This window comes from Galeopterus variegatus, unplaced genomic scaffold (assembly GCF_000696425.1).
Source record: "Galeopterus variegatus unplaced genomic scaffold, G_variegatus-3.0.2 Scaffold7591, whole genome shotgun sequence".
Classification (NCBI taxonomy): domain Eukaryota; kingdom Metazoa; phylum Chordata; class Mammalia; order Dermoptera; family Cynocephalidae; genus Galeopterus; species Galeopterus variegatus.
Window position 1 is genome coordinate 8237 of NW_007733702.1, and position 18950 is coordinate 27186.

Consider the following 18950-nt stretch of genomic DNA (forward strand, 5'->3'; position numbering starts at 1 on the left):
GAGCAGAGATTCCATCCAGATCCTGGAAACAAGGGCAACTCCTACTTTAGAGGAAGACAGTGCTCCATTCCAAAGCTTGGTGAAGTATGTTACCTCGTATTCATTATGACCCAATTCATTTAGAGAATTATACCTGAGACTTTAAGTTTCTATCTTCCATTAAAGTAATAAAAATTTCAAGTGATAAAATTGGACACAGCCCCTGGGTGAGTAATCATTACCTCCCCACAGACTTTTCTAGATCAAACATCTGACCCAGCAGATATTCACAGGGTAGATGCTCAGTCCTTGAGAAGAAACACCTTTTTCATTGTGAATAATTTCAGAATTATTTAATATTTCATATATGTTCCTTTGGGTTACATAATTTGTAAAATGGAATTTTTAAAAATAAAACTATTTAACTGGGACAATCACANTCAAAGAGTTGGCGTATAGATCCCTTCATAGACACAGAAGCCAAAAGACACAGACCACTGAGGAAGGACAGTTTGGATTTTACTCACGTTTGACTTCCAACGTTGTCCCTTTGCCGAACGTATAGCTTGCTAGCAGTAATAAACTTCAACATCCTCTGCCTCAACCCTGCTGATCTTCAGTGCGAAATCTGACCCTGATCCTCAACCACTGAACATGTCTGGAACCTCCGAATCCCTACTCGAAAACCCATAGATCAGGAGTCTGGCCTGGCATCTGCAAGAACCAATTCAAATAGGTCTTTCCATTACTGTGTAAAAGGCTCTGACTGGTTCCGGAGGAGATGGAACCGTGCTCTCCAGGGATGGTGGGCAGAGAGAGTGGAGTCTGGGCCATCACGACATCCCCATTGGATCCTAAAAAAATGAAGGATAAATGCAAGCTTCTGTACAAACATTAAAGGCAATATGTATGGTTTCGCTTTTGTATTTATTTCAGAGGAATCTTTTTTTAAAAAAACTTTGAATAATACCGTAAAAAATAGACATGCTAAAATTAGCCCAATATTTGCAAGACACAAGAGGATTTTTACTTTTTCAAGATCTTCATGAGCACACTAGTCATTATTTCCTTTAGGTGTATTTGAATTTTCATATAGCAAAATGTCAAATTTCCTTCCCTGGGGCACAAAGCATATGCCTCTAACGTTGTTCAGAACACACATGGGAAGCAGTGGGCCCCAGAGCTCACCCTCCCACTCCATTCACCTCCTCATCTTCTTCTGCCCTAACCAGGGATCCAGAGCATCAGCAGCCCCAGGAGCTGAGCAGGGAAACTCATTTTGAGAAGATGAACTGAGGAGTCCTGATAAGTCAAGGTTAGAGCTGAGCTTTTATATCAGACTTGCAAGGGAAGGTCCTCCCTAGGGTATAGCATGCAAATCCCCTCCTGGGTGCAGCTGTGTGGAAAGAGCCAAAGGGAGGGTGGAAAGAGCCAAGGGGCAGTTGGGGGCCTCACCTGTGAGCAAAGTGACATAAAATATCTCTTGGAGGGGAACAAATAAAGATTCAGTCACACTTCCCTATAGTTGGAAAAAAGGAAGTAATTCATATTTTGGGGGTTTATTAGTGACACAATGTGTTTGAGCAGCCATTTTCAGATCATGTGTCTAGGCTTAATCTTTGAGGGGTGAATGAATGGTCACCCTGCATATTTCCCTCCAAGCTAATCTACAGAAGAACAGAGACTCCACCCAACAAGTACTGATTGTACAGAATACCTGTTGTAATGATGAATATGCCAACTATTCTGATTTGATCATCACGTGTTGTACACAATTTCTGATAGTCAACTCTGTACCCCACAAGGATATATAATCAATTATGTTTCAATAAACAAAACAAAACAAACAAATACTGATCTGCTGAGTCTCTCCAAATAAAAAGTTGTCTGGTATCTACTGCTCCAAGGATAACTACCTAAGAAACTGCCTTCCCTGGGACCCAGTGAGTTCAACTCCATAAGAGTGCTCTGTCAAAGGGCCTGACCAGGACAAAGAAAAGTGTCTCTTGCATAGAGAGCTAAGAGCCCAGTTTAAGTAAGAGGAAAGGGGAAAGATTTGTATGCCTCAGGCAGGTAAGATGACATTTCTTGTGACCAATTATTTTAATCTGGTACATACCCCATCATAATGACCTTCCATACAATGGACAAATCACAGGGAGTTGCTGACAGAGAAACTTTCAAGTATAATTGTACAGAATTAAAAAAGGAAAAACTTTATATTATGTTTTTCTGAGTGGTATTCAGAAAAACCCTTCCCTTACAGAGTTTTTCTTGTCATGTAGATGTAGGTCTTCTCAGAGTCCCAGTTTTTTATTTGTTCTGTGTGAGAACCTGAGTCTCTCCTCTCCAAGTGAAAATATAAATATAAATCTATCAGATCTCCTGGCATATTACAGAAATAAAGCCCTAAATGCACAATCAAAAATGAAAAACAAAAAGAAAACGAGTATGCTAGGCAATAACCACTAGAATTTATTGTTGAAAATCAATAAATAATGGAGAAGACAGAGGGGAGTATTAGTCACTGTACACACAATGGAAGAGTATGAAACAGACAGAAAAAGGAGACTGAGACAAATCCAAGAACAAAATATTTTCCTAAACTAGAATCATTATGATAGAATTAATAATGAGAAGCATAATTTAAAATAATACTCCTGAGTCTACTAAAAACTACTGAGTCAAAATTTTATGGGCTCATGCAACTCTATACAAAAATTTATAACAGAACACACAGATAATTTGTTACATTTAAAAAACATAAATAAATAAAATCCAAAATAATCTAAAGAATGTTTTCAGAGAGAAAAAAAATCGGGCTTGCTTCAGGTTCCTGCTCTGGAGAGGAAAATAAATGCCTGTGGTGGCATCTGTCTCATTCTAAAACCAATGCACCTCTGTGTCTCCATGGGTGGTTCAGGTTACAGTGAGGAGTTGATCAGACATTTATATTCCAGAACTACCTTTCCTTTTTGCTTAGCGATCTTTCCTGATGGCCCTGCAACTGCATCACTCTTTTTTAGAGTTAGTAAAGAGTGTCACTCAGGGAGCCACAGCAGTGTGTGTGCGAGGTTGACCACAGCTGCCCACATGAGCAGGACCCAGGCTCTGACCCCAGTGAACCAACACCACTTTCTGAAGACACATCCATCAAACACACCTAGACTCAGGCTCCCCTCTCCTTTACAACCTGAGAAACGTGACTTCACACTCTTGATCTAAAAGAAATCCAGTCTGGGTTTTACCTGTGTTCCTCCAAATTGTGTTCTCCTTGGGTGGCTAGTACTTGCTGCAAGGACTTTCCATTCTATAGTCTGAAGGCCTTTGGGGGTCGCATTCTCCAGCTCTGAACCTCATCTCCTCTGATTCTACTGCTTTCCCTAAAACAGTTAAACTCTTTAGCATTTCTTTTTTCTACATCCCAAGAAAGCAGAAAAGGAGCATGTGTATTTGTCAGGAGAGGGTGCTTAAACACTAATGACAGTTTGGTGATGAAGAAGCTTATGTCACAACTCTTTCCACAGTATTAAACATGAAAAGAGGGAATAGTCTCAAACTCAAGAGATTCAACAGGTCATTTGAGCCAGACTGTCACCCACAAAGAATAGAAACCTATAGTGTAGTGCTCATTTGCAGGTAAATAAAAGATGCTGGAGGACTCTGGATCTGCCTTTAACAATGTCTTTTGATTATCTTTTCCTCATAAACTGTATATTGTGAGTGGTTCACGGTAAAAATGAATACCATGTTTTATCAAATTTACCCTATTTTCCAGATCCTCATCACAGTAACTCAAAAGGCAGCTGCAGGAGTGAGAGAAGAAGCTGACACAGTTTGGACTCAAGGTTCCACAGCAGGGGATCATGTCTTGACCTGTAGCTCTCTGTGAGGGATGCATAAAGCAGGTGACACTGTGTAGTGTCCTTAACTGTGAGCAAGATATCTGTGCTGGACCAAGTCCTCTGAGTCAGGATAAAGTCAGATGGATGCACTTATTCTGAGAATCATAGCATCCAGACTTAGCTTTGCCAATGTCAGGCTAAGTCACACTGAGACTTAGCTAGTCCAACTGGTCATGGTGACCCTTTATGGAAACCAGAGACTAGGTTAACACAATCATTACTCTGTCATCTAAGTTCAGTAATAGAAGACAAGTGCCTCAGACATTTTCAACAAACTATGACTATTATAAACTGCTTTTTCTTATATTATCAAATAGTTTAAGAAATATTTATTCTTCCTTCACCCTGAATGCTGGTACTTTCTTCACATAATGCACAATTCCCCCATTCCAGCAAGCATATATTCTATTTGGATTATAAATTACTATCAATGGTAATGTCTGCTTTTCAAAATCAGATGTATAGTACTCCAAAACCTCAAATTGTAAAGACAGCACTAAGTAAAATATTTACATAACAAGATATTTCACTCAAAACATAAATTTTAGATGCATATATAGAAATTAAGACATGAATATCATAGATAAGTAGGATGAAATATGCTCTACTATAAATGGAATAAAGTGTTGAAATGATAAAGAAAAAATATTTGCATATATAGGTTATTTTTAAAAATCAACAGTCATCTACTGTGCAGACCTCAGTCCTATCTACCATCTCATCAAATTATTTTCCAGAGTTACTCGCCAGTTCCTCCACCATATTGGTAATCACCTGTGAAAATAAGTCATACTATATTCATAGAGAAAATAATTATTCTAAATAAAAAGGGAATAAATTGCATCTGCAAAAACAACATAGATAAAACCAAAAATAGTTAATCAAAAGAAGTGAGACACCAAAGCGTAGATACTCAGTGATTCCATTTATATAAAGTTCAACAACTGAGAAAATTGATGAATATTGATCTAAAAAAAATAGAACAGAGGAGGACTTAGGTAGTGGTCAACAAAACATGGGATTGACAGGAAAGGAGCTTGGGGCTGCTTGGGTTGCGGGGAGAGTGTGTATCTTAATCTGCATAGAAGTCAGAGGGGGACATGTGTTTGTGTGCGTCCATCCACCTGCACATGTCATATTCACTTTAAATACCATACACACTTCACTGTGTTCAGTTATATCTGAGGAGGTATTATGAAGCTGGAGTATCAGAGTCTGTTTCCAACTTTCCCCAATAAGCACTGGAATCTTAAGTAATCTAAGCTCTGACAACCTCTGATTTTTCATCCATAGAGGATTAATATGAGATTAATGGCACTAGATCATTAAACCATTAGTGCAGAATCAACACACAGTAAGTCTTCAAACCTCAGTAAATGGCAATTGATGGTGTTTCTGCTGTTGCTGTCACTGTTCTTATTATTACTATTACTATTATTTCCTTGGATGTCGGTTTTTGTTTTGTTTTGTTTTGTTTTTGTTTGTTTTTGCCTAGTTCTCCGCCTTTAATAATATCTATTCTAGAGAAGAGATTCAAAGACCATGCTGTGAATGAATTATTTGGCAGGCCTGATCTAGAAATGCCATATTAGAATTAATCAAGGTTTGAGGATTTTGTATTTTGAAGAAAGTAAGCTATGGAGGGGGTATAAAGTCCCTTGCAGGATGTTTGAGCCCTGGAAAATGTTCCTGGAAATACACCCTATACCTCTGAACAGACCATACAGGAAAGTGCAGCTGCTGGAACCAAAGATTCTACACAACCAGCCTGGGAGGAAGGTTCATGCTTAGGATTATAACACCGGGGGAGGAACTGACCAGTCCTTCCTGTTCACTGTGATCCACTGGACACTACTCGTTAATCTGATCCCTGATGTGTGCTACCATATAGGGGTCAAGTTTGGGTTATTCTTTTGCCACGTTGGATGCTCAGAAGTGCCAGTGGTCATATGTCAGCTGAAATTTATATTATTGAGCCCATGCATGGATGACAGTGAGAAAGTGACTGAGTGAAGTCTATGTGTTGGATCACATTAGTTACTGAGAACTCTCTGCTGTATAATGGCCTTCTGATGGGTATCAGATTGGAAAGCCATTATTTTCAACTATGGCAAATTTTGAAATGTCCAGTCATAGATTTTTCCAAAACAACTTTGCATACAGTCATTCAGCGGCATTTCTTCAAAGTCCTGATACTCTGTCAAAACCAGCAGTCCATGTCATTTAATTGCCAATCGCTCCTTGAAAAGTTGCAGTATTAGTCTGTCTCTGTCGCTTATGACAAAATACCTGAAACTGGGTAATTTGTAAAGAAACATTATGTATTGTTTACAATTTCAGGGGCTGAAAAACACAAGGTCCAGGGAACACATCTGGTGAAAGCCATTGAATTGTGTCCCCCCAAAACTCTCTTAAGCTTAAATTGTGTCCTCCAAGTTTTGTGTATTAGAAACTTGGCCCCCATTGTGACTGTTCAGAGGTTGGGAAATCCTATTATGGTAATTGAATGGTGGAGCCTTGAAGAGGTGATTGGGTTGTAGGACTATGCAGTAGTGAATGGATCAAAAATGGTGGTTAGGGGTGCTCTTCTGAGGGCTTTAAAAGAAGAGGAGAGTCTCTCTCTCTCTCTCTCTCTCTCTCCCTCTCTCTCTCTCTCTCTCTCTCTCTCTCTCTTCTTTGCTTCTACCATCTTGCAATGTGAGACCCCTGGGTCACTGTTGCCACCACCAGATGGACTTTGGACTTCCCATACTCAGAAACTGTGAGCAATAAGTGTTGTTTTTCTTTATAAATGATCCAATTTCAGGTATTTTGTTATAGCAACACAAATGGACTCGTAAAGCAATGTTGGTGGGTAGTGTCTATTCACAGGAAAGCAGGATGTCACCCACAGGATAGCAGAAGCATGGAAAGTTAGGGAGAGAGAGAAAGAGAGAGAGAGAGTGCTTTATGCACTGTCCTTTTAAAGTCCTCATAACCACACCCATGACCACCTTTAGACCATTAATTTATTAATCCATTTACTATAGTGTAATCCTCACAATCTAATCACCTTTTCAAGACCTCACCTTTCAATTACCATGATAGGATTTCCCACCCTCTCAATACTGTCACAATGGGGCCCAAGCCTCCGTGAGTTTGGAGGGACATCCAATCCACAGCAGTGACCATCAGACGTAACCCTTGGAGATTCCCCACCGTGATGATTTCCATTCTTCCAGGGCATCCTTCACTATGACAGTGCAGTGTCATCATCAGTCCAGCATAAATCAGCTGACAATATTAAGGCAAAAAATGTCTCCAAATCCAAAAACAGAGGTAAACATCTGGATTAACCTGGACTTGTAGCTTTATTTAGACAGAAATATATTCATATATATGTATAGACAATTAGGTATCAAATATATACACACCTATATGTGTAAATGTATATGCAAATTTCCAACAAATTATGTAAATTGACTCTCTTACTCAAACATCATTTAGTTTTAATTTCTTCATAATATCTTCATTAATGGGTTACTAAATATTCATACTGAGGCCATACATTTTATAAGTTATATTTATCTATACATGTAGATGTGGAAATACTGTATTGACCAGAATTTGCACAATAATGATTGGTAACAAACCACTTAAAACTCACTGGTTTATAACACTGAGCATTTACTTTCATGTTCATGGACATTCATGTTAACAGTGACTGGCTGATGCAGGCGTGGCTCAGCTGGGGGCCTCTGCAGCAGGCACCCGGTTTATCTGCAGCCTCTGGATTGCATTTGATCTGAGGCCAAGGCTGAAGGACAGTCACTACTCAGGGTACGACATTCTCACAAGAAGTAACAGGAATGAACAGAATCTTCAAAGCGAGCTGCACAATAAGGCCAATATTTGAACATGCTGTTATATATTTTATCTCTTACAATGTAAAAAACATTTTAAAATACAGTTTTTAGTTAATTAGAAAGTAAATATGGGTGACCTTTCTTTAGCATGAGGCTCGCTAAAAAAGTAGATTTTCATTCACTGCGTCTCAGGTGATTCTGCTGTTTGCATGTATAATACGCTCTCTGTGATGCTGATGATGCTGTTGAAATCCAGATGAATTTTTAATAGGAAGAAAAATAATGATACCTCCATGCTATGTTGTCTTTGTTTTTTTAAGAAAGATTTTCATTTATTTATTAAGTACTTGTTGTATATTTATCGCAATTTCCTCTCTTTACATTGCCTCTATGACATAATGAAGATTTTGTGCTGTGATCCTACCTTGCCAATGACACTTAGAAGCATATCCACAAGTATTGTGGGGCCATGCCCTAAAGGACGAAATTTGAGAATTAAGGATATAGTTACCTTACTGATCTGTGTGACCTTAACTCTCTGTCATCACCATCAATTCTGAAAGCGCATTTCTCGAACTCCTTTTCCCTCTATAATTTCCTGGACTTGCTCAATGAAGTGCCCTCCCTGACATTTGAAAGTCAGAAGAGGAGGATTCATCACTCACCACTGGACATGCGGGCACACGTGTGGGCAGGGGTAAGGATGGGAGAGTCACCTAGTGAGGTGCTGCAGGCAGCTGAGAGCATCAGCATCCCCACCACTGGGGTTCACAGTCAGGTCTGGGCACCACAAGGTTAGGCAGCCTGTACCTTTACTTTCAGATGCACTCGAGATTCTCAGTGAACACCAGAGAATGCCCTTTACCAAGGGTCTGCTACCCTAACTATCCTATCACCATGACTTTGGAAAGTTGTCGTATGGCCCAGAAATTCCACTATTAAAGAAATTCCTACTTGAAATACCAAGAGTAGTTTCTACTTTGCTGCATGACATCAGACTGAGGATGCAATCCAGACTCTTCAGAGGTAGTGACTCTGCCCTGCATTAAGGCATGAGATGTACTGTCAGGTCTGTGCTGCTAGGGCTGATGAGAGGAAAAGAAAATCTGTAGAGGAGACTCCCTGCCCCTTCTAAAAGCATTCTCATGACCTTCAGAGCCTGGCTGCATCTGGGAAATGCTCTCAGCAGATGGAGGCACCAGGAGGAGCAGCTGGGGCAGCCCAGCCTCACACTTCTGCTTTCCTGGGGGTTTATGTATAGGCTTGTAACACTGTGGGAAGGTTACTACTACCTTGTTGACAATAATAAGTTCCAACATCATCAGCCTCCAGGCTGCTGATGGTGAGAGTAAAGTCTGTCCCAGATCCACTGCCACTAAACCTCGAGGAGACCCCACTTTGTAATTTAGAAGCATCATAGATCAGGAGCGTGGGAGCCTTCCCTGGTTTCTGTTGATACCAAGCTAAGTACTTGCTAATGCCCTGACTAGCCTGGCAAGTGATGGTGACTGTGTCTCCTAGAGATGCAGACAGGGAAGATGGAGACTGGGTCATCTGGATGTCACATCTGGCACCTGAGATGGGAAACATAGAGACAAACATCCACACTACTAATCATATTATAAGAGGACTTCCCTGAACTTCCAGGCAGTACTGACCATACTGGCTGAGTAGTTTCCTAGTGTTCTCCCTCCTTACCTGGGAGCCAGAGCAAGAGGAGACACAGGAGCTGAGTGTGGGCCCTCATGTCCATGCTGTGTCCTGACAGGGACTGTGAGTCCTGCACAGGTTGTGAACAGCCTGTGAATAAGACTTCAGGACAGTGGGCTGTGCTCTAGACACATGCAAATCTGAACAGCTGCAAGCATGACGTCTCAATAATTCAGCTCAGGCCCAGGTGTCCTGAGACTGACTATGGCAGCACAAATTTGCCTTGAGAGAAGTATTTCTCCCTGAGGACCACAGAGCAGAATTATTCTGTTGTCCTGTGGGTAGAGTGCTATTTTGCTGTGTCTATGGTTCATGAACTTCTTTTCTTGTTTGATATTCCTCAGAGAAAGGGCTGGACAGAGAAACACATCTCTAAAAACTATAAAAAAATTGAAAATCTCCTTGCATTTGCTATGTTGACCTTATGGAACCCAGAGAGATGTTCTTTTGATTTAATTCCCTGAAATCCTTGATGAGGAAAATCATCAGCAAAACCAACGAGAGATGTAATGAAGTATAAGAACAATAGACAGGTAAAAGATTTATTTATATACTTTTTTTAAAGAAAGAAAGAAAACCAAAAAATATTGAAAATACATCTAGGGCCGACCCCATGGCTCATTTGGGAGAGCGCGGCACTGGGAGCGCTGAGGCCACGGGTTCAGATCCTATATAGAGATGGCCAGTGTGCTCACTGGCTGAACACGGTGCAGGTGACAGCAAGCCAAGGGTTGCGATCCCCTTACTGGTCACAAAAAAAAAAAAAAAAAAAAAAAAAAAAAAGAAAGGAAGATAGAAAAACAAAAAATGTTAAAAATATATCTGAAATATAGCATCATGATTTGCAAGGAGGGAATATGCCATCGCTAACCTGTCATCTCCAGATAAATGATTATTGTTCTCCAATTCTGAGTGCTTTTTTCACCACTTCCATCTAGTCCATCCAACATCAGGGATATTCTCCCTCCAAATCTGAAAAATCTCAGCTACTTTTCTAGCTCTTTGTGCCATTACACATTTCTATGCCAGATATTTTCTGAGTTGTTGGATCACTCCATAAACCTCCATATTCCTACATCACCAAATTATTCTAGTTTCTAAAAGAAAACAGTTCCTAATTGCTGGGTTTAGGTTGTCTGAACCATGCGAGTCCAGGAGAAAAAATATGCAATACGGTGAAAGGGAAATCCAGCGTGTTGCACTAGGTGTTGGAGCCCACACAGTATGGAAAGGCCATTCATTTCATAGGGTGCAGAAAAAAACCCACTATGGGGTGTTGAAGCTAGGGTGCAGTGTCCCCACATGGGAGTGCAGGATGTGCGAACACTCTCTTCCCATTCACAGGCAAGCAAGGTGTCCAAAGGAAAATGCCAGTGTGATGTGTGTGAAAAATCTTGTCTTCAAAGAGAGTGTAGGTGGCAAGGACAGCAGCAGATTGGTTTTACGTGGAGGGACTGATCAAATAAGTAAATGTAGTGAGGATAATTGGAAACGATATTCTCAGTAGGAGAGAAAAGTTACAAATAGAAAATGAAATAGTACTAGAATACACTGTAATTTTTTATTGTAATTAGAGATTTCAGTATAAATTCATAGATTTTATTTATATAGATAAAAATGTGTGTGAATAGATAGATAGATAGTAGTTCATTTTCCAAGAAGCAATGACACATCAGTGCCAACAAACAACTTTCGTGCCCCAAATATCATTTATTTGAAGACCAATCTCCACTTAAAAGAATCAGTAATTCTTGGATCAATGAATGATTCCAAGTCTAGGATAGGGAACATACAAGACAAGCCTTGACCAACTTTTGGCCTAAACTAGGGAAGTTCATAGGGAAAGGTGAGGTAGAATTAGCAAGTGTTCGAATCCAGCTCGAATAAAGAATTGATTAGACTAATCAGTGGAATGTTAACTATGAAAATAAGTAACAATGGTAACATATTATAAACTATTGAATTAAGTATGAATATATGAGTCCACATTTTGGTTATGAAGTGGATATTAACAATACATCAAATGACTTCTCTACAAATTCCTATTTATTTAAATTAAAAATTTTTAAAAAAAGACTAAGTGCAAGGGGCGGGCCCCGTGGCTCACTCGGGAGAGTGCAGCTCTGGGAGCGCAGCAGTGCTTCCACCGCGGGTTCAGATCCTATATAGGGATGGCTGGTGTGCTCACTGGCTGAGCACAGTGCGGGCAACACCAAGACAAGGGTTGTGATCCCCTTACCGGTCACGTTAAAAAAAGAAAAAAAAAAAAAAAGACTAACTGCAAGAGTGAAGTCTGGCAGACACCACCTTCATCCATGTTCCAAGTGAATGCCATCAGTCCTGGGCCAGATAGAAAACATGAATTGCCAGATCAGATGCAGTAAGAACACAGCATCCTTTCTGGATATTCCTGAGCAGAACTTAATCAGAATGAAAATTCAACCAGATGCATACTGAAATACATTCTACAAAATAACAGCTGAATAGTATCCAAATGTGACAAGAAAATGAATGTCAAGGAAAGACCGAAGAACCGGTCCAGATGGAAGGAAACCAAAGATCCATGGGCCAATCAAGGCAAAATGTGAATCTGGACTGAATCATTTGTTAAGAAAGACATCAATATGACAATTATCAAAACTGTAAATGAAACTAAGGACTAGGCACAGTTATGAATTAATAATGATTTGTTGATTCCAGAGCAGTATTGCTAGTATGTAAGAGCATGTCTTGTTTGTAGGAAACACATAGTAAAGTCTTCAAGCGGGAGGCCTAAATGGTTCAGAAGTAAAAAGTAGGATGTTTTATTGTACCTAGAACCTTTCAGTAAGTATAAAATTGTTTCAAATTTTAAAAAAATTAAAAAAAACAGTTTCTGTACAGCATGTTAAAGTTACTCTAAAGCATTGCATAATAGCACTATACCATCCTTTTTATCATTATATGACCAAGTAATTTACTAGACATGAACTAAGGGGACACTATGGTTTTACAAATGGGAGTTACTGACAGACAAATCGTTATCCAACATAATAGGTCTCTTTTATATCAATTCACTAAATGGACTTCATATAATTCTTGGTTTGGGAACCTACGTACACTAAATCTCACAACCATTCAATGTTATTTCCTACAGCTCTTCAGCATGAAAGCTCTGACGAGTGATGCCCAACGTAAGTATTAGAAAAAATAATTTTTAAAAATATTGTTTCTTTCTTCTAAGAACAAGATGCTGAAATTGATGCCTGGATTACAATCAATCTAAACCCCTGAAACAGCCCAGAAAACATGAGGATCAATTCTTTCCAAAGCAGGATGAAGATCAAGACCAGAGCACATGAGGAGTTGCTCTGGGTTTCAGAGAAGACAGGGAGGAAGGGAGTAGGAGGATGGAGCCACAGCCAGCCCTGCTGTGAGTTTAACAAGGCCAGGGAGTCCTCAATAACCTGCAGAATCATAAAGGGACCTTGTGAAAAATGACAGAGAAACAGAGAGGAGAGAGATCCTCAAGAAGGAACCCAGGATATCTACAGAAGTCCTCCTGAGTGTTCCACAGGTATTGATCATGGAATGCATGTGGAGGACTTTTCCAAGGCTGAAGAAATGATTTGATGAAAATTGTTCAGTCTCCTCATTTTATGCCATGAGTCAGTGCAGCTGGGTGAGAACCCAGCAGCTCTTCTTGTGCTTATGAGCCCTCATTTTCAATGATATGCAAGACAGTTTGTTACACTTTTCACTGTGTAATGGAGATGAGAAAAGGATTACTCAAAGCATCGTCAATGCAATGAGAAGTCCAAAGGGGCTGCACCTCAGCAACTCCTCTGTTAGGAGTAGAAAACTGGTTACATCCCAGATTCCAAGTTAGCTTCTGTTTTTTTATAGTAAAGACAAGTAAATTTCTCAAGAAAAATCAGTTGATTCAATCATTGCAAAAGGAGACAAAGACAGGGGCAGTGTTACAACAGTTATCTATGGCTAAATATAGCTTAAACAATGAAAACTAGTAACATCAGAAAATTAACAACATGACTTTCGAAAGCACAATTTCTGAAAAGCTAAGTTGGTCAAACTACAATCATTACCTAAAATATAACCTCCCCTTAAATGATATAAGGAAAAGTTGCATTCTTATGATAAAATCTGAGTATAATTAACTCTAAAGTTTCCACCAACAAACACATTTCCCCTAGCAAACATTTTTTTGCATCTTTCCCTTTAGCAATTCTTAACATCTCTTAATAGGATCAGTATAACACCACCTTTTAGCTCTACAATCATTAATGTATACAATCCCATACCTAAGCAGTGATTAGAGTTGATTAGAAGGGCTGTTACCATGCTATCTGTAGACCGTACCTCCTACCCAATGAATTTTGTCCCATACATGCATTTACTTAAAAACACTATTCTAAAAATCAAAAGAGAATCAAGATTTCAAACCCTGTACAACAGTTCATTCTGGCCTATTATGACAGGTCCACAGGTAAGTATTATAATCACCAACAAAAAGAAGGTTGTGATAATGCTGTTAGTGTGGATCGGTCATTGATATCCGTTACCAATGTCAAGTCCACTGAGCATAAGAGGATTTTCCGTGGGATATAAAATGCTCACAAATTATTGGGAAGCCTTAAGGAACATTCTTCAGGCAAAGCCTCTAGCCTTACTGCAGATGCAGCCTGTGGAAAGAGTCCCTGTTGCCTGTGGCTTCACATTCAGGTTGGCTCCTCCAGGGAAATGAGCTGCTCCTCGTACTGTTGGCCCCAGAAGTCCTGCAGCTCTGCTGACCTCGTGGACTACAGCCTGTGCCTTACTCTTTACATCCCCACTTCAGTCTCTTTCAGGTTCATCTGTTTTCAAGGGCGCAGGGGTGATTTGTACCCCCTTGTGCCTTTCCTTCACCACTGCACATTTTCTCAAACTCAATTATTTTTTACCTTTGTGTGTTTGTATGTGTGTGGCTGGCTAGTAAGGGGATCTAAACCCTTGACCTTGGTGTTATAACAATGCACTCTAAACAACTGAGCTAACTAGCCAATGCAAACTCTCACTTTTTAAAACATCAAGAGCCATGTATTACTGCTAACATTATGCAAGTATTTTCTTCATAAATAATAGCACACTTAGTGCTACCCAAACTACGGAGAAACCCAAATCCCTTCAGGTCAGCATCCATCTTCTCTTGTGGGTCATGAATTTAACCTGAGATCTTTATTGTAAAAGAGAAATTTAAAAAGTACTTTATATATGTGATACGTTAAGGAAAAGGGTAAGTGTAGAAAGAAGAATATCTAACAAAATGTTGTATGAATCATCCCATGTTAAGGGATCTGTTTCCTTGACATTCCTCCATCCTCTAGGTTCCCATAACTCTTTCTGTAGACCAGAAAGGCTGAACGTCATTTCCTTGGCACCTGATAATTTTGTGCATATGCATGTGTTGTATGTGTGTGTGTGTTTGTGAGTGTATGCATGTATACACACATATATGGTCCTGTAAGTTTCTTTACACATGAATTTATGTAGATAAAAATTTGTGCAGCAATCTATAAATATATCTGCATGCATATTTTATATGAACACATATACAACTTATGCATAAACATGTTTTACTAATGAAATATGAATTCTATTACAATCCTCTGGAGAATTTTATTTCATTTTTATTGTGGTTCATTTTAGTTTCAGATGGTATGTTTGGTCATGCCTTTAACAAGCAATGGTTCCAGTATAAGTTCTGTTTTCAAAGATTTGCCATGATGTTTCTGTGTGTGATGTGCACGTGCCACTTTGGAAACCACAGGCCTACACCCCTACTCAATGCACTACTTTCCCCCAAAATTTGGAGTAGCACTGGCTAAATATAGGAAGCCAGACAGTGGTTCCTTAAACTCTCCAAATCTTCACAAGAAACACATCTGGCCTCTTTCTGGGTTGACATCATCAACTGGTATCACCAGCACCATCCACAACCCCACCACCCATAAGCTAAAGAGCAGTTTAAGTGAACCAGAGTTCATCTCTACCAAATTCCCTTCATGCTTTCCTTCCTGCAGTCTGCCCACAGTCTTAAATTCTTAACTTTAGGAAATAAAAGAGTCTTACATCATTCTGTATTTTTTCAGAGATATATGGGGTTCATTAGATCTTCCAGTTTTTATTTTTTATTTTTAACCAATCTTTTGGAATTTCAGGAACTCCCGTTTTCTATCTGCTAGTGGTAACCAAGGAAAATCAAAGAATTTTAGCATTAAATCATGTATCTGCTATAACCCCAAGATGTATTCACTATGCATTACCACAAATCTGTGTCAATTGTTTGGCTGTAATGCTGAATAAATCAAACTGAAAAGTGTAAATTCATTACCCTGTCCTTTACATCTTCTTTGGTTACTCAGAGGACAACTGGACCACCTCCTTCTCATGCCACTTATGCCAGGTAAGGCTGCTGCGGCTGATGGGGCCTCAACAGGTGGTTCCTGAGGTGAGCCTGAGGGTCTCATGGCCTACAGCCCCCAGCAGCAAACTATTCCCCTGAGTTCTCCAATGTCTTCCTCTTTCAGAGACTCAGAGAATGTGCTGGGCTGCTCTCAGACAAGCCACATATGTGGGCAGCTGGGCCAAGCCAAGCAGAAAGGTTTGTGTGTGGGGCTGTGTCACTGTGCACAGAGCATGTCTATGTTTTTGTAGTTTGCATGCTGTAATATACTTCAATGTCTTCAGCCTCCACCTTGCTGATCTTCAGTGTGAAATCTGTCCCTGACCCGCTGCCACTGAACCTGTCTGGGACCCTAGAGTCCCGGTTGGAAACCAAACAGATCAGGAGTTGTGGAGCCTGGCCTGGCTTCTGTAGAAACCAATTCAAATAGGTGTTTCCATTACTATGTAGGAGACTCTGACTAGTGCTGCAGGAGATGGAGACCGGCTCTCCAGAGATGACGGACAGGGAGAGGGGAGTCTAGGTCAACACAACATCCCAATGGATCCTAAAATAATGAGATAAAAATGCAGTGTTATGTAGAAATATTATACACTAATAATGTTCTTTTTAACAATTTATTTCAGACTAAATCATTATTCATGTTGTAATTTTGATTTATACCCCAATAATATCCAATTTCAAAAAAGAACCCAGGAGGTACAAGACACCAAGGGGCTCCAGAAATCACCTGCACCAGCCCACCCCCCCCTCTTTCTATGTTAGAGTCTTTCACAGAGCACAGGTCCTTGCACCTTCTGGAATCTTGCTCACTCTCACAGATGTAAATATCACATGACCCATCCTGGAGGACGAGTCATGCACATTTCACACATGGACAGAACACACATGGGAAGTAGTGAGCCCCAGAGCTCACCCTCCCACCCCATTCTCCTCCCTCATCTCCCCTCTGCCCTTACCAGGGATCCAGAGCATCAGCAGCCCCAGGAGCTGAGCAGGGAATCTCAATTTGAGACCTTGAACTGCAGAGTCCTGATAAGTCAAGGCAAGAATAGACCTAAACTATTATCTCATACTTGCAGGGGAAGGTCCTCCACAAGGGACACTATGCAAATCCAGTGGTGGTTGCAGCAGTGTGGAAAGAGCCAAAGGGAGGGTGGGAGCTCTCGTGTGAGCAAAATGACCTAAATGTCTTTTTTATTTGAAGGAAAACCAATAAAGTCCATGCTGCCTAAGTGGGATAAATTTATTTTTGTTTTTAATTATTTATTTTATTGAATCATTAATTGATTGTATGTATTTTGGCGGTTCAACATTGATGTACGTTGATGAAATCACTATTACTAGCATCTATATTATTACAAATCATACTTACTCTTTATGCCCCTTGTCCAATATCTCCCCATCCCCTTCTCCCTTCCACCTCCCAAATCTGATAACCCTAGATTTCTTCTCTCCTTCTGAAAGAGGAATGAATACTCTATTGATTTGTTGCCTAGATGATCTGTCCAGCGCTGAGAGGTGTGTTCAGGTCCCCACTATCATTGTAGAGAAGATGCTGCTTCTGTCACTCTGGAATGGGCTTTGTGGAAAGAGACATCCTCTTCTTGTTTCCTTCTTTTTTCCCTAACAGGTATCTTGTTTCTCAGCTCTTTCCAATGTACTTATCGCACTTCTTTTTTTATTAAAAATAAATAAATAAAATTTGATGATTCTGACTTCTTTGTTCATATTTCTTGAAAAAGATCCACATTTGAGACATTTTACTTTTATGATTGAGGTAAAACACACACACATAAAGGCAGCAGTCTTTTTTTTTTTTTTTTTTTTTTTTTTGGTCAATATACAATGTGTTTGATTATTGGGGCCCATTATCTAAACCTCCCTCCCCTCTCCATCCCAGCAACCTCCTTTCTGTTTGCTTGTCGTTATCAACTTCAAGGAATTGTGATTGTTGTGTCTTCTTCCCTCCCACCCACCCCCAGTTATTTTGTATTTATTTATTTATTTTTAGCTCCCATGAATAAGCGAGAACATGTAATATTTCTCTTTCTGTGCCTGAGTCGTTTCACTTAATATAATTCTATCTAGGTCGATCCATGTTGTTGCAAATGGCTGTATTTCATTCTTTTTTTATGGCAGAGTAGTATTCCATTGTGTAGATATACCATATTTTCTGTATCCACTCATAACCAGCCCAAAGGCAGCAGTCTTAAATGTACAACTGAATATAGTGTGTGTATATTCACAATGCAGATGAAAATATAGGATATTTCAAATTTCCCAGATTCTTCCCTCTTCCCAGTCAGTAACTGGATCCATAAGTCAACCAAGGTAACTGTCACTCCAACGTCTATCCCAACAGTTTAGTTTTCCTGGAATCAACCCCAGATAAATTGAAGTAAGCACTTTTCTTTTCTTGTTTCTAGCTTCTAACTTGTTTCTTTACTGTTTTGATTCCTTCATTCCTTCCTTCAGATTTAAGTCTCTGCTGTCATTTTCTGTGACTCTGAAGAGGTTCCTACTGGATTTCTTGTAGAGTATGTCTGCAAATAATAATTGCCATTAATTTCTGTTTATGAAAAAAATGTTTTTACTTTGATTTTATTTTTGAGGCATACTTTCACTGGATATTGAAATTTTGGTTTAATTTTTTTTTCCCCATCAAGATTTAAGTATGTCATTCAACTATCTGCAAGTCTCCTTTGCTCGTGAAGAAGTCAGCCAACAGCTTTACGTTTATTTCCTATATATAGTATACAGTGAGTCAGGTTTTTTGCGTTGCGTTTGCAATACTCTTTGTCTTTGCTTCAAGATTTTACCTATACTGTGTGTGATTATGATTGTTGAGTTTATCTCAAACAAATTCTATTGATTCTTTATGGATTGTTTCTTGACTTTTGAAAAGATTTTGCCATTATTTTTCCAAATACTTTTTTGGCCACTTTCTCTTCTTTGTGACTCCCACTACACATCTGTTGGTATTCTTCACATTGACTTACAACTCTCTGAGCTCTCATTCATTACAACTCTCTGAGCTCTCGTTCATTTTTCTTTAATTATTTTTCT

The 18950-nt window shown here is 39.5% G+C and overlaps 1 gene segment (V, D, J or C); it reads right to left on the reverse strand.

Annotated features, from left to right (window-relative positions):
- Positions 1-506: 506 nt before the first annotated feature.
- On the reverse strand, positions 507-9482 carry LOC103607616 (the record flags this gene model as incomplete). The annotated part of the segment is given in 3 exon segments: positions 507-548; positions 9016-9303; positions 9428-9482. Coding segments are annotated over 3 exon segments (385 nt in total), but the record flags the coding sequence as incomplete, so codon positions are not given.
- Positions 9483-18950: the final 9468 nt, after the last annotated feature.